The sequence below is a fragment of the Littorina saxatilis genome, linkage group LG6, assembly GCF_037325665.1.
Source record: "Littorina saxatilis isolate snail1 linkage group LG6, US_GU_Lsax_2.0, whole genome shotgun sequence".
Taxonomy (NCBI): Eukaryota; Metazoa; Mollusca; class Gastropoda; order Littorinimorpha; family Littorinidae; genus Littorina; species Littorina saxatilis.
The window spans coordinates 6,386,404-6,402,613 of record NC_090250.1 but is presented as its reverse complement, the minus strand read 5'-3'; the positions used below and the strand labels follow the sequence as shown (position 1 = coordinate 6,402,613).

The 16,210-nt window shown below is 40.0% G+C and overlaps 1 protein-coding gene across 3 annotated transcripts in view; it reads left to right on the top strand.

The window, feature by feature from the left end:
* Nucleotides 1–15,081, top strand: part of LOC138968364 (protein diaphanous homolog 2-like) — an 85,279-nt gene extending 70,198 nt beyond the window's left edge. For 2 of the 3 annotated variants that reach the window (XM_070340915.1, XM_070340916.1), the window contains one exon: nucleotides 6,868–15,081. In XM_070340915.1, the coding sequence (XP_070197016.1) occupies nucleotides 6,868–7,103 (236 nt within the window). In that variant the 3' untranslated portion in view covers nucleotides 7,104–15,081. The remainder of the gene's footprint in view (nucleotides 1–6,867) is intronic. The other variant, XM_070340917.1, reaches the window with a different exon arrangement.
* Nucleotides 15,082–16,210: the final 1,129 nt, after the last annotated feature.

The window sequence follows — 16,210 nt, the reverse complement described above, 5'->3', positions numbered from 1 at the left end:
CGTGGTAATTGGTGTTTGCATCTCAAAACAAACTACCGCCGCTGACAATAACAGATGTTAAGCTCACAGGGGAGGAATGTATTCCTCCACATGGGGAGAACTTTACAGTGCCCCTCTTCTATACTTGTAACTACTATCTATCGGCTATACTGCCGAGTTATTGTATTACTTGTATTCATGGCTCAGTAGGTAATGGAATAGGTTTTACACTAATATGACTATTTAGCCATTTTTTTTATTGAGAATAGCTTGTCAAATACATGTAATTCACTTGAATGTTTTGCTCCTGTTTATGTTTATGCTTCAAATTTAGCATGTGAATTATATCTTATGTCAATAAACAAACGTTATTTGTGACCTTAGACCAGTGTGTACTTACTAAAGAATTAGAGCAGCACAGAGTATTGTTTTTTTTTATTTTCAAGAACAAGGAATAATGGGGATTTACTTCTTGCTAACTGTTACCATTAAAGGAATCACAGAATTATGAAAGCGGTTACATGAGAAGGACAGCACCTTTAAATGTTAGACCTTGGTGCAGCTGTTACTGTAGCTGCAGCTGTTGACGTGTGACTTTAAACTTGACATCTCTATGGCATCATTCCCCTTTCTGTCAGTCTGACTTTAAACTTGACAACTTTTTGGCGTCACTCCTTTCTCTGCATTTTTTTTAAAACTTGACATCTCTATGGCATCACTCCCTTCTCTGCCTGACTTTAAACTTGACATATCTATGGCATCACTCCCCTCTCTGCCTGACTTTAAACTTGACATCTCTATGGCATCACTCCCCTCTCTGCCTGACTTTAAACTTGACATCTCTATGGCATCACTCCCCTCTCTGCGTGACTTTAAACTTGACATCTCTATGGCATCACTCCCCTCTCTACGTGACTTTAAACTTGACATCTCTATGGCATCACTCCCCTCTCTGTGTGACTTTAAACTTGACATCTCTATGGCATCGCTCCCCTCTCTGTGTGACTTTAAACTTGACATCTCTATGGCATCACTCCCCTCTCTGTGTGACTTTAAACTTGACATATCTATGGCATCACTCCCCTCTCTATGTGACTTTAAACTTGACATATCTATGGCATCACTCCCCTCTCTGTGTGACTTTAAACTTGACATCTCTATGGCATCACTCCCCTCTCTGTGTGACTTTAAACTTGACATCTCTATGGCATCACTCCCCTCTCTACGTGACTTTAAACTTGACATCTCTATGGCATCACTCCCCTCTCTGCGTGACTTTAAACTTGACATCTCTATGGCATCACTCCCCTCTCTGCGTGACTTTAAACTTGACATCTCTATGGCATCACTCCCCTCTCTATGTGACTTTAAACTTGACATCTCTATGGCATCACTCCCCTCTCTGCCTGACTTTAAACTTGACATCTCTATGGCATCACTCCCCTCTCTACGTGACTTTAAACTTGACATCTCTATGGCATCACTCCCCTCTCTACGTGACTTTAAACTTGACATCTCTATGGCATCACTCCCCTCTCTGCGTGACTTTAAACTTGACATCTCTATGGCATCACTCCCCTCTCTGTGTGACTTTAAACTTGACATCTCTATGGCATCACTCCCCTCTCTGCGTGACTTTAAACTTGACATCTCTATGGCGTCACTCCCCTCTCTGCCTGACTTTAAACTTGACATCTCTATGGCATCACTCCCCTCTCTGCGTGACTTTAAACTTGACATCTCTATGGCGTCACTCCCCTCTCTACGTGACTTTAAACTTGACATCTCTTTGGCATCGCTCCCCTCTCTGCGTGCGGCTGATCACAGTGTCAGCTGAGATGATGATCAGATCGGGCTGTTTTGCTTTACAGGCCAGTTATTTGTGTCTCTGACCTTTCTCTGTCTAGTCAAGCTGACATTCACCTCAGGGTGAATCCAACCTCCTTTTCTCCTTTTTACATTTAGTCAAGTCGAGACGAGGGTCGTGGTGTATGTGTGTGTGTGTGTGTCTGTCTGTCTGTCTGTCTGTCTGTCTGTCTGTCTGTCTGTCTGTGCGTGTGTGTGTGTAGAGCGATTCAGAGTAAACTACTGGACCGATCTTTATGAAATTTTACATGAGAGTTCCTGGGTATGATATCCCCAGACGTTTTTTTCAGTTTTTGGATAAATGTCTTTGATGACGTCATATCCGGCTTTTTGTAAAAGTTGAGGCGGCACTGTCACACCCTCATTTTTCAATCAAATTGATTGAAATTTTGGCCAAGCAATCTTCGACGAAGGCCGGACTTTGGTATTGCATTTCAGCTTGGAGGCTTAAAAATTAATTAATGACTTTGGTCATTAAAAATCTGAAAATTGTAATTACATTTTTTTTTAAACGATCAAAAACTACGTTCATCTTATTCTTCATCATTTTCTGATTCCAAAAACATATTAATATGTTATATTCGGTTTATAAACAAGCTCTGAAAATTAAAAATATAAAAATTATGATTAAAATTAAATTTCCGAAATCGATTTAAAAACAATTCCATCTTATTCCTTGTCGGTTTCTGATTCCAAAAACATATAGATATGATATGTTTGGATTAAAAACACGCTCAGAAAGTTCAAACGAAGAGAGGTGCAGTAAAGCGTGCTATGCAGCACATCGAAACCACTACCGCGCTAAACAGGCTCGTCAGTTTCACTGCGTTTTGCGCGGACTTTGGTCATTGTTAAAAAATGCAGTGCGTTCAGTTTCATTCTGTGAGTTCCACAGCTTGACTAAATGTAGTATTTTTGCCTTACGCGACTTGTTTTTTTTTTTGGGGGGAAGGGGGGGGGGGGGGATATTGTGAGACACTCTTGCCATCTGGGTGTCAAAGCTTCAGTCTGGATGACAGGGCTGTGTGATTTATTTCACATTTTGATCTCTTCAACTTTACTCCTGTGTCTTCTTATTCTAACAGCTCAGAAGAACTACCATGATCATCATTGTAATAATTGTCTTTCAGGATGTACAAAGTCACTGTCACGGTCAGTGATGGACAGACCATTCCTAATGCACTGAGTGTGGGACAGGGATTGAAATGTGTGTGTGTTTGTCAAACAACGGCATTGTTTTGGTGTGAAGTATTCTAGCAGTAGGTATTTTGTTATGATGTGAAGTATTCTAGCAGTAGGTATTTTGTTATGATGTGAAGTATTCTAGCAGTAGGTATTTTGAAACAGAGTGCCCGTCCTCCTGCTCTTGACAGCAATACCAATATCTCTGAATGCATTAATTACTCTTGTAATCATAACATTAATTAAAGATACCGTCCTTCACTTGCCAGCCAATACCGGCACGGTTGGCCTAGTGGTAAGGCGTCCGCCCCGTGATCGGGAGGTCGTGGGTTCGAACCTCGGCCGGGTCATACCTAAGACTTTAAAATTGGCAATCTAGTGGCTGCTCCGCCTGGCGTCTGGCATTATGGGGTTAGTGCTAGGACTGGTTGGTCCGGTGTCAGAATAATGTGACTGGGTGAGACACGAAGCCTGTGCTGCGACTTCTGTCTTGTGTGTGGCGCACGTTATATGTCAAAGCAGCACCGCCCTGATATGGCCCTTCGTGGTCGGCTGGGCGTTAAGCAAGCAAACAAACAAACAAACAAACTTGCCAGCCATCATGTCAGTCAGCACAGATGTGTCCAGGCTGTTACACGGGGTGAGAACATGATGCCTCCACTTTGACACGTACCAACAATCGACAACCATGGCTGCTTCCAGTGCACAGTGGGATGTTTGTGCTGAAGTCATTTCACAGGCTGACACAGGTGTCATTTCACAGGCTGACACAGGTGTCATTTCACAGGCTGACACAGGTGTCATTTCACAGGCTGACACAGGTGTCATTTCACAGGCTGACACAGGTGTCATTTCACAGGCTGACACAGGTGTCATTTCACAGGCTGACACAGGTGTCATTTACAAAATTAATTCACACAAAAACAGAGTAACCTCCCTTTTAAGACATCCAAAAATCTGAGAAAATCAGAAAGGAGTCATATAATCGGTGTAAATTTAAAGAAATTATGAACAGAACATCGGAAAATTCATTAGGTCTTAGAAAAGAGAGAGGTGGGGGTGGGGGGGGGGGGTGTTCATAAAAGGGAGGTTCTACAGTATTCCCAATGTGCACAGAAACCAGCAAGGGTGTCGATTTTTGGTGTTTCTCTAAACGAGGAGATGTTCTGATTACACGTGAAAGCCGGACAGATGTAAATCATTGCTGACAGGAAAAGGACGGTACCTTTTACCTTGAAGCAATGTTTACCTCTTTAGTCATCATAAGTGTTCCGATGAAGAAGTTGAAGCATTTAACTGACACACATATATATCTTTAATATGCATACTTGTTATACATTTTGACATAACCTAACCGCGTGAGACTTAGATAACAGTAGCTATACTCATGGTTAGTAAATACAGGTACGGCCAAACTAAACCATCTTGTTGCCTGTGCATTCTACTAGTCCCACACTATGATTTTGCTGGTTTGCTTGAAGATTACCTGCTTGTGATATGATTTCTTAAAAATAATGTTTATTATGTTACCATGTGTGTATGTGTGTTTAACAGTCAGTTATGCATGAATAACGGTTGAAATGTGGATGCTGACTTTTTTTAATTTTTAATTTTCCTGATGAACTATTCAGGTCTACTGAGACTCTCTCTCTCTCTCTCTCTCTCTCTCTCTCTCTCTCTCTCTCTCTCTCTCTCTCCCTCTCTCTCTCTCTCTCTCTCTCTCTCTCTCTCCGTCTCTCTCTCTCTCTCTCTCTCTCTCTCTCTCTCACTCTCTCCTACTTTCTCACTCTCTCTCCCTCTCTCTCTCTCTCTCTCTCTCCTCTCTCTCTCTCACTCTCTCACTCTCTCACTCTCTCACTCTCTCTCTCTCTCTCTCTCTCTCTCTCTCTCTCTCTCTCTCTCTCTCTCTCTCTCTCTCTCTCTCTCTCTCTCTCTCTCTCTCTGACTGGCACACACAGACAGACACACAGAGCTTTTGTAACTATCTGTTTTGTTGTTTTAATCTTGCGAATGAAGGACTTGCTGAAAGTATGACTTTTTTGTTTCATCCTTTTTGGGTCATTCTGTAGATAGAGACCGGGTCTGGGTTTCTCCACAGCATGAAGTCTTTGTTTTTGATCTCTTGGTACAGAGAATAAATAAATTCCAGAAATAACTCTGTCGGGAGAGCATGTCGTAACAGGCGACTAACGGATTCTGTTTCTCCCTTTACCATTGTTAAGTGTTTCTTGTATAGAATATAGTCCATTTTTGTAAAGAGTTTAGTCAAGCAGTATGTAAGAAATGTCAAGTCCTTTGTACTGGAAACTTGCATTCTCCCAGTAAGGTAATAATAATATATTGTACTACAAAAAAAACCAAAAAAAAACAAACAAACAAAAATAACTCTGTCAGGATTTTAGGGGTTGTGGTAGAGTTGCTTTTCCTTGCAAACGTTGAGTGAAACTGCACGTGTTGCTCGATCTGTGCATTGAGGGATGCGATTACATCCGCAATGCCGGTTGTCATCTTCAATGTGTGTACTTTTGAACAAAAAGAGTGTTATATTCAGCGGACAGCGCAGAAAGCACAGATCAGAGCTAATCCTCACGTCGTTCGCATTATTTAATTTGCACAGATCGTCGCAGCGTGCAGACACACTGTCCGCTACTGATTGGTCGACAATGTCATGTGTAGCTTGACTCAATGTTTCCATGCAAAAGCAAAGGAAAACAAGGGAATTCAACTCTTCCAAAACCCATAAAGAGTTATTTCCGAACATTGTCTGTTGGAACGATAGGTTGCAGGTCCTCTTTGAGCTGTCTTTTGCGTTTCTATGTTATAGACTTTTAGAGTCTTTGTTTTGAAGAAGAGAAAGAGTATATATACTACATTTGTTTGCCTCCTCTTCTTTGGAAATGACTACAGGTGGGCGTAGTAATACCCGATAGAAGGGAGATTTGTTGGACTATGGGTGTGTTCTTTTGTTTGAGTTTTTAGTGGGTTTTTTTTATTGTTTGTTTTGCGGTTTTGTTGTTGATTATTCAAGTCGGATTTCAATGAGTTCATGAAGACTTTGTTTAGTAAATGTTAACTGGATATTCTTAAATCAGGGCAAGAGTAGGGTACGTGTTCAATTGTATATGATTTCAGATCATCTCTCTCTCTCTCTCTCTCTCTCTCTCTCTCTCTCTCTCTCTCTCTCTCTCTCTCTCTCTTTTCTCTCACTCTCTCTCTCTCTATCTCTCTATCTCCATTCCCCCTCCCACCCCCTCTGTCTCTCTCTATCGCTTAAAGAACACTAAGAGAACAGTAACATCTGCTGAGTGTCATATTGGCATTAGTTATCATGAATGTGTTGAGTCATGCATTCAGGACAGGTAGCTAACTTTAATGTTAGTTTGGCAATATTGCACATTGCAAAACAAAACAACAGCATGATGCAATTTGACACAATGGTATCTCTATGAAAGGGGTCTCAATATAGAGGTACATTTACGGACACTAATTGAAGAGAACATCAAGTCTTCAGTTGGAGGGAGTCTTGAATAAAAGGTCTTAAAACGGGTTAAGCTGTACTAAAGAATTAGACATTGTTTTGTTTTGTTTAGTTTGTCTGTTAAAACAAATTTGTGTGAATTTAAAATCCTTTGCTTTAGAAATATCTTTTAAATGAGTTTCTACTTACATCGACAGATGTACGTTCATTGTTGAAACATTTGGTTGTAGATGGATGACGCAATTATACTGTTTGAATTAATACTCCCCTTTTGCATACATCTTTAAAATTAACTTTTTTAGTTTAGTAATTATCTGTTCCAATGATGTGTTCTAATGCTGATTTCTTGTTTTGCTTTCCAGCTGAGAGACGAGCCCAGTTAGCCCGATCCCGGTCCCGGCAAGATCTCTTGAACGTTACTGGTGGCTCCAGCGTTCGAGAAATTGACTTTGATGAGTCTCAAGGGCAGGGTCAAGGTCAAACAGACAATGAACCGAGTGTTCCTCGCCCCCAAGAGAGGGTGAGGCGAGCGCCAAGGCAGAAGACGGAACAACAGACAGAAGCTGCACAACTATTAGCTCGTTTAAAGGAGCTCTAGCATTCGATTGGTGCATATTGGTAGGATTTTATACTAGGACTTACTGGCTAAAATGTATCAGCGTTAAATGCTTTCTGCGGATGTGTTTTGTTTGTTTGATTTCTGTAGCCATTTGTACAGCAAATTTGAGATGAAAAGATGTGTGAGAGAGTGTAGAAGCTTATTGAATATTAGCTCTTAACTATTTGTTCTTTTTAAATATGATGTTGCAGCAGAAACCTGATAGTGCCTGATGCCGACATAATCAAAGTGACGAGATTAGTGTTCACCTGTTGTAGACCATTTTATATTCACAGTTATGTTCTGCTTGAGACGTTGGCACCGTGCCTGTACTTTTGTGTGGCACATTTACACGATGCAAGGAACTCAGCTTCATATTTCTCTCATTTGTCGTTTAGTCATAGATGGTTAGATGAAAAGGAAGGTATTAGAATTTTGTGTCTGTTTCTAATTGGATTTTTTTGTTTTTCGTTTGTTGAATGTTATACATTGGATACAGCTTGCATTCTTATGCCTCTGTTTTGAACTTTTTTGCTTGTATTTTTTACTTTTTATTTGTTATCAAGGGAGTAGCAATGCAGGCTGGTTGAAGGTTACTTTCTTTGTGTTTGCATTAGAGTCAGAAGTTGATTAATGATAAGCTTCTTGCCGTGAGAGTGTAATGTCCGAGAGTGTTGAATTCTACACAACAGCTGTAGCAGTTCAAGGTATTGTTTAAGATAATGAGATTAAAATTATAGAGTGAAATGCAAGGTAGTGAAAGTGCCGGTCTTTAACACAAACTGTACATACTTTTAGCACTGTAACTGTGCGCACAGAACAGAATTTTATTTACACTGTGTGTTGAAAGGAAAAACCGATCTATTTGGGATCAATGTGCTATGCAAGCCATTCACTTGTGAATGAAAGTGGTGTGTCTCATGGTGGGGGGGGGGGGGGGGGGGGGTTGTCAGAGGGAGCGTACTGTCAAATAGTGGTTACAATCATCACGTGGTCCCTTTCTTTCTCTACAATGTGAAAGAGATTTTGTTGATGAACTAAGATATATATTCATTGTACAATGGTAGGAAGACGTCCTTCTCAAGTGTCTGTTGCTCGTTACTTCTAGCCAGTGCATTTAAGGATATAGCTGCAAAGGTATCCTTCTTTTCAATGCCTTTCGCTTTTTGCATTTTATGAGACAGTCCACTGTGCCTGAATGGATAATGCAATAGATGTGCTAACAAAATGTTGGTTTCCAATTTCATCTTTTTTCCTCATTTTCGTCTCTTTCTTTTGTTATGGATTTTTTGCATTAGCTGTTTTGCTTGGGGTATATTGTATACACAGCTGGCACACTAAATGCTTAAGATAAAAGTAAGTTCAAAGCCAACATCCGCTGGTATGCGGGCTCGACAAGCTGTTGTTTTGTGTCTGCATTATATCCTTTGCAAGTTTCAAATTGAGGTACATAGTATTTTCAAGGAGTTGCGATCAGTTTCTGGTTTCCCTGTGCCACTTAGATAATTAGTGTAAAATCAGAATAGCTTATGTCGATTTGTTCAGCATGGGTAATGATTACATGCAATGATGTATACAGAGCTTCTGATTTTGTGATTGTTCACTTATTAATAAAAACTATTAGTAAAGTGTTGAATTCTTCAGAGAAATATGCTGCCATATGCATTACATTCCTCGCAAGACTTTAAGCATTTCAAGATGACTTTAAAGATACTGTACTGACGCTTTACCTCAATATTTCTTCATGTTTCCAGATTCATAGAGAGGGTTGCAAGCACAAGAAGCGAAAAAAAGTCTGTTTGTTTTGTGTATGTCGGAGACAGCTTGCGATCAGTGTATATGAACGATTGAACTGCTGTGCCTCTCTGTTGGTTAATTGCATGTTGAACATAATGTATAGTTTCAGTGTGTGAACTTTCAGTGTTCTCTGGGCATGTCAGTCACTCAGTGTGTGCCCGCATCATGTGTTGGTGTGCACATATCTATCTCATTCAGTCTCTCCTTATAGTCATCGACAAGGACACTGCATGGTTTGTTCTTCCAACCCCTAGCAGAAAGTTGAATGCTTTGCAATTTATGTCACTCATTAGGCCTTAACTGCTATCTCTCTCTCTCTCTCTCTCTCTCTCTCTCTCTCTCTCTCTCTCTCTCTCTCTCTCTCTCTCTCTCTCTCTCTCTCTCTCTACTTGTGCACTCAGTCTCTGTATGTTTGTTTGTCTGTCTCTCTCTCTTACTGATGCAGTCTCTCTCTCTTTTTCTCTCTCTCTCTCTCTCTGTAAGTTTCTAACTCAGTCTCTGTCTGTCTGTCTCTCTCTCTCATACTCTCTCTTCAGCAAGGATTTCAGCATTGTATAATGTCAACATGATTGTGACTACCAAGGCTTCCTTGTCTACAAACTGCTCGTCATCTTGCCCCCGACTGGTGCTTTTGGTGGCAGTATTCTTCTCAATCAACTTTCCCCCGTCTTCATTTTTTTGTTTGTCAGTATAAGTTTTGTCCTTGAATTGTGTAATTCAAGATCAGCTCTAATAAAAGAAATGAAAAACTTGTATGATTGAACAGCATTGCATTTTGTGTCTGATTTACTCTTTTGGCTCCCGCAGTGGGGCACTGCGGTTATGAAATTAAAGGCCCCTCCTGTTTTTGGAACAGCAGGAGCTTTCTAGTTTGCTGTTAGGTAGATTTTTGGTTCCTCTTTCCTGTCATGCTCTCTTTTTCTTCATGAATTCTTTTCTTTTTTCTGCCTTCTTGCTCATTCACCTGTATTTTTTCCAAAAATCTCTTCTCTTGCCGCTTGTCTCGCGATTCATGTATAGTTTAATCTGTTAGTGTTCTGATGTAAGTCCAGCAGTAGATAGGTTAAGCCTATTTTAACATACTGGAAACTGGTAATCTTCCAGTAGGTATTAATTTAGTTTTACTAAAGCCTGCTGGGACACAAGTAATGGGTTAGTGCATTTGTAAACAGGAATCGCTTGACAAGTGGCCCCCTTCATCCCCCCCTTCCTCGTCCTGATATGGCTCTACGTAGTCGGCTGGACGTTAAGCAACAAATAAACAAACAAACAAATACTCTTTTGGCTTTAATGTTTGTGGGCACACTGTATAATGTAAAAAGTACTTCTCATTTTTATGAGCAAATGTGTCATCCTATACAGCTTTTTTTACTGGTTCTTTGTGAAATATGGGGTAATAAAGATTGAAACATATGCAGGTGACAAGGTAAGAATGAGACTTTTTTGTTTGTTCTTTTTTACATTTAGTCAAGTTTTGACTAATGTTTTAACATAGACGGGGAATCGAGATGAGGGTCGTGGTGTATGTGTGTATGTATGTGTGTGTGTATGTGTAGAGCGCTTAAAATCAAAAATATGAAACTTATGATTAAAATATATTTCTGAAATCGATTTAAAAACAATTTCATCTTCTTCCTTGTCGGTTCCTGATTCCAAAAACATATAGATATATGTTTGGATAAAAAAACCAGCTCAGAAAGTTAAAAAGAATAGAGATAAAGAAAAACGTGCTATCCTGCTCAGCGCAAACCACTACCGTGCTATTCTGGCTTGTCAATTTCACTGCCTTTGCCACAAGCTTTGGACTGACGATGCTATGAGTATAAGGTCTCAGTGAAAACATGCAGTGGGTTCAGTTTCATTCTGTGAGTTCGACAGCTTGACTGAATGTTGTATTTTCGCCTTACGCGACTTGTTTCTTCTTCTTCTTTCACGCCAATTACTTTTTTTCTTCTGTTTTTTTCTGTTTCTGCGCCAATTTGTGATGGCATCTGTGGCAGCTGTAGAGCAACAGGGACTGTAGAAATCAATGCTTGTGCTGTCCATTGGTAATTGTTATAGAACCATAATGTTGTGCTAGCGTCTGAACTGTCACGTGTTTGTCATCAGGAAACTCAAGCGTCTTTCTCTTTCACGATTCTCATTGTCACCGCAAGGACATGGAAACTTGGTCCCCCCGCGGGTTAGGGGGAAGAATTTACCCGATGCTCCCCAGCATGTCGTAAGAGGCGACTAACGGATTCTGTTTCTCCTTTTACCCTTGTTAAGTGTTTCTTGTATAGAATATAGTCAATGTTTGTAAAGATTTTAGTCAAGCAGTATGTAAGAAATGTTAAGTCCTTTGTACTGGAAACTTGCATTCTCCCAGTAAGGTAATATATTGTACTACGTTGCAAGCCCCTGGAGCAATTTTTTGATTAGTGCTTTTGTGAACAAGAAACAATTAACAAGTGGCTCTATCCCATCTCCCCTCTTTCCCCGTCGCGATATAACCTTGAACGGTTGAAAACGACGTTAAACACCAAATAAATAAAGAAAGAAAATGGAAACTTGGGTAGCGCCGCACTGTGGCAGCTTGCTTTCCCCACTGAGAAAGCAGCCCGAATTTCCATGAGGGTAACTTACCTCACAGGACTATACCATACCTTATCCTTATCCTTAGTCGACACCATTTTGTATCTTTGCATCGCCATCTCATAATACCTGTCTTCGATTGCATCAAGTGCTGTTGTTTATAACCATAACATTCTGCATGTCTGATGAAGGTTTGCTGTATTATTATCAACAGAGTTCTCGTGTAACTGCTTCTATTTGCATTCCACTACAGCTTAGATGCCATGTTTATATTTGAAAGTTATCTGACATTCACAGTTTTGTGGAGTACTTTGACAGAGTTTTGCAAAATATTTATGCAGTGAATCCCTTCCACAAGGCGACCGAAAATGCTTTTGTATGGACTCATTAAGTTTGCATGCCTAGTCGACTCTGAATGCCTTTTAGCCTAGCAGACACGCCCAAACCTTTAACCAATCAAATGAACTGCGCTCTTCAAGAACAAATCAATTTCATAGCTGGCAATATGTGTACAGACAGTTCTTGACTTGCTATCATCACTAGCTTTTCCCTCCATTTACCAGCTGTCTTTCTATCAGTCACCTTAACCTTCATGTTCTGTTTCATGTATCATCTCTTGGGCTTTGAAACATGTTGTACAATAGAAAGTATGTTATAATACATCCCATGAGCCAATTCTTCGTCTCTGTATTTCTTGTATGTAAACAATTGCACTTCTTTCTCAGTACAAAAAGTACATGTGGTATCTTTTTTGTTTACTGAGACAAAGGAGTGACAGACTTTTCTAACTGTCCAAACTGCGTATGCTTGCTCATGAAATAATCCATCCATATTGTTACAACATGTTGAAGTCTGGAACGCAGACTTTCTAGTTTTAATGTTCGATAGTTGAGTACAGAAAATCATGTTTTGCACATTGAATATAAAGGTTAGCACCCGCTGATGGCATCAAGTCCAAGCACAGAGAGTGGGTAAGAACATAAAGGACGTGAGTCTGTGGTGATGACTTGATTGTCTTCTGGACGTGGATCACATGCATGCAAGCTACCAGCGAGGATTTAACCTTGAAAGATGTTGCCAAATGGAAAGTATGTTAGTTTGTACACATGTTCATTGCTTTGTTACATTTAGTCAAGTTTTGACTAAATGTTTTAACATAGAGGGGGAATCGAGACGAGGGTCGTGGTCTGTGTCTGTCTGTGTGTGTGTGTGTAGAGCGATTCAGACTAAACTACTGGACCGATCTTTATGAAATTTTACATGAGAGTTCCTGGGAATGATATCCCCGGACGTTTTTTTCTTTTTTTCAATAAATGTCTGATGACGTCATATCCGGCTTTTTGTAAAAGTTGAGGCGGCACTGTCACACCCTCATTTTTCAATCAAATTGATTGAAATTTTGGCCAAGCAATCTTCAACAAAGGCCGGGGTTTGGTATTGCATTTCAGCTTGGTGGCTTAAAAATTAATTGAAGACTTTGGTCATTAAAAATCTGAAAATTGTAAAAAAATTAAAAAAAAAAATAAAAATTATAAAACGATCCAAATTTACGTTCATCTTATTCTTCATCATTTCCTGATTCCAAAAACATATAAATATATTATATATGGATTAAAAACAAGCTCTGAAAATTAAAAATATAAAAATTATGATCAAAATTAAATTTTCAAAATCAATTTAAAAACACTTTCATCTTATTCCTTGTGGGTTCCTGATTCCAAAAACATATAGATATGATATGTTTGGATTAAAAACACGCTCAGAAAGTTAAAACGAAGAGAGGTACAGAAAAGCGTGCTATCCTTCTCAGCGCAACTACTACCCCTCTCTTCTTGTCAATTTTACTGCCTTTGCCACGAGCGGTGGACTGACGATGCTACGAGTATACGGTCTTGCTGAAAAATTGCAGTACGTTCAGTTTCATTCTGTGAGTTCGACAGCTTGACTAAATGTTGTATTTTCTCCTTACGCGACTTGTTTTAAGTTTTGTGCAGCCTGATGATATTGTTTGGCTCTATCCCATCTCCCCCCTTTCCCCGTCGCGATATAACCCTTCGTGGTTGAAAACGACGTTAAACACCAAATAAAGAAAGAAAGAAAGATGATATTGTTTGAACTTGATACATTGTATTGTTGTTGTTGTATTGATGTTTTGTTGTTTCAGATACACTATATTTAGTAACACTATATTCATCACACTATATTTAGTAACACTATATTCATCACACTATATTTAGTAACACTATATTCATCGCTTGAAATACATGTAGACATACATTTTGCTTTGACATTGCGACTGCTGCGACCTCCCTTGTACAGAGCGCTCAACTTGTATCCCATGCATACAGGATGCGCTATTGTGTATGTATATTTTGTACGTAGCTAGGAAAGCTTTCTGCTGTGTTAATAACCACTTTGTACATTGCCAATCACACACTCGTATGACCTTTTTACTGTGTGCTGAAGTCTACCTTGGAAACTCAAGAGTGCTCCCTCGTTTTTCTTATAGAAAGATTGATATATGTGTAAATAATCCCATCGCCTGAAATATAACTATCGGGTACATTCATGAAATGTAACTTTCAGGTATGTTCTTCTTTTAAACGCAGAGTTACACTATTGACTGTTGTTGTATCATGAAATTTATTGTCATTCAAGCGCTTGTTAGTTTAGTTGCTACGAGTGATGGCGTCTGAATGTATTGTCATTCAAGCGCTTGTTAGTTTAATTGCTACAAGTGATGGTGTCTGACAGCGACATGATTGGACAGAGAAGTTACAGTTACATTCCTTCCCTGACTGTCTTCACTTTAACACCAATACAGTGGAACCCCTCTTTAAGACCTCAAACACTCGGAGCAAATCACTGACAGGTCTTACCCCCCGCAGGTTAGGGTGAAGAATTTACCCGATGCTCCCCAGCATGTCGTAAGAGGCGACTAACGGATTCTGTACCCCCCGCGGGTTAGGGGGAAGAATTTACCCGATGCTCCCCAGCATGTCGTAAGAGGCGACTAACGGATTCTGTTTCTCTTTTTACCCTTGTTAAGTGTTTCTTGTATAGAATATAGTCAATGTTTGTAAAGATTTTAGTCAAGCAGTATGTACTTTGTACTGGAAACTTGCATTCTCCCAGTAAGGTCATATAGTGTACTACGTTGCAAGCCCCTGGAGCAAATTTTTTATTAGTGCTTTTGTGATCAAGAAACAATTGACAAGTGGCTCTATCCCATCTTTCCCCGTCGCGATATAACCTTCGTGGTAGAAAACGACGTTAAACACCAAATAAAGAATAAAAAAACTCTAAATTGACTTCTATTATGAGACTTCTTCCTTTTTAAAACCTGATGTTCTCACATTTGTGGAGGTCTTACTGGGAAGGTTCCATTGAGGCTACACAGTGTTGACAGCCACAGTGAAGACAGTCTGTGGAGACTGTGTGGTGACTTCTTGGGGCTGGTTATCTGGTTTGTCAACCAATTGTAAGACCTGGAAGCTCTGTTATTTTACAACAATAATCTGTGTATCATTATCAATGCTGTAACTCGTCCACTGTCCTGGAAACTCATGACTCAACACAATGAGGAATTAAAATCATGGAAGGAAAATGTGACGCGTGTGTCAGTGTGTGTGTGTGTGTGTGTATCTCTCTCTCTTCTTCTTCACAGCAGCGCGAATCCAGAACCACTATGACATCAGAGCAGAAAATTACTCACACACACACACACTGGCTGGCACACACATACACACACGCGCACTGGCGGGTACACACACACACACACCATACCAACGGCCGCAAACGAACACTTAACAAATCCGTGGTTCCTGTCTGTTGCTGGGACCTATCTAAAGCTCACAACAAGCAAAACAATGGCTCTAAATGGCTGAGTACTGTTACCAGAGACTGTAGAGTACAGTTTGTGCTGTTACTAATGAGGACCTTTAATTTAAACCTCTATTTCATCAAACAAGGAACAGGAGGGGGGGGGGGGGGGGCAAAAACAACACGCGACGCAACCATGTACCGTAACTATAAATATGACGCATACACCCATTTCAATGTTAAGTTCTGAGCGTTAGCTTTGTGTTTTGGCAACCGCAATGTTAAACAACTGATTTAAGAGAGTGTGACGTCAACATAAAAAGAGAATGGGAGGGCGGGGGGGGGGGGGGGGGGGTATAAAGGGATAGAGAGCAATGATTTAGGAGAAGGACAAAAGATAGGAGTAGCGCTTTTTTTAATTTTTTACATTACAATAATGAATATGATGACGGTAAGAGAGAGTGGGGTGGGGAAAGAAGAACAATGAGAGTGACCTTTTGTTAATCTTTTTTTTAAGACATTCGATATCAAAAAGAAGGAAAAAAACGGGAAAAAACAGGACGTCTCTTTTTTACCCTCTCTTTCGAATTGAAATCTCTGACGTCAAAAGCTTAACAAAGTTCTAAAAGACGTCATAACGTGAATAATGGTGTCACGTAAACATTCTCTGACTTCTTCTGCATGTCCCCAGAGGAAGTAACAAAGACACGAGAACTGACGAAATCTGTCTCGGTATCTTGAACATATCAGCTGAGTAGAAAATAAATCGTATGGTCACCGTCAGGCTGTGCATGTATCGGTATCGTATATCATTAACGAGTTTACAAGTGTTAGACTCTTAGAGTTACATTTTTGGCTCACGTAAGTGTAGCCTATGCGATGATAAACTTTGTCTGTCTGTGCGTGCGTGCGTG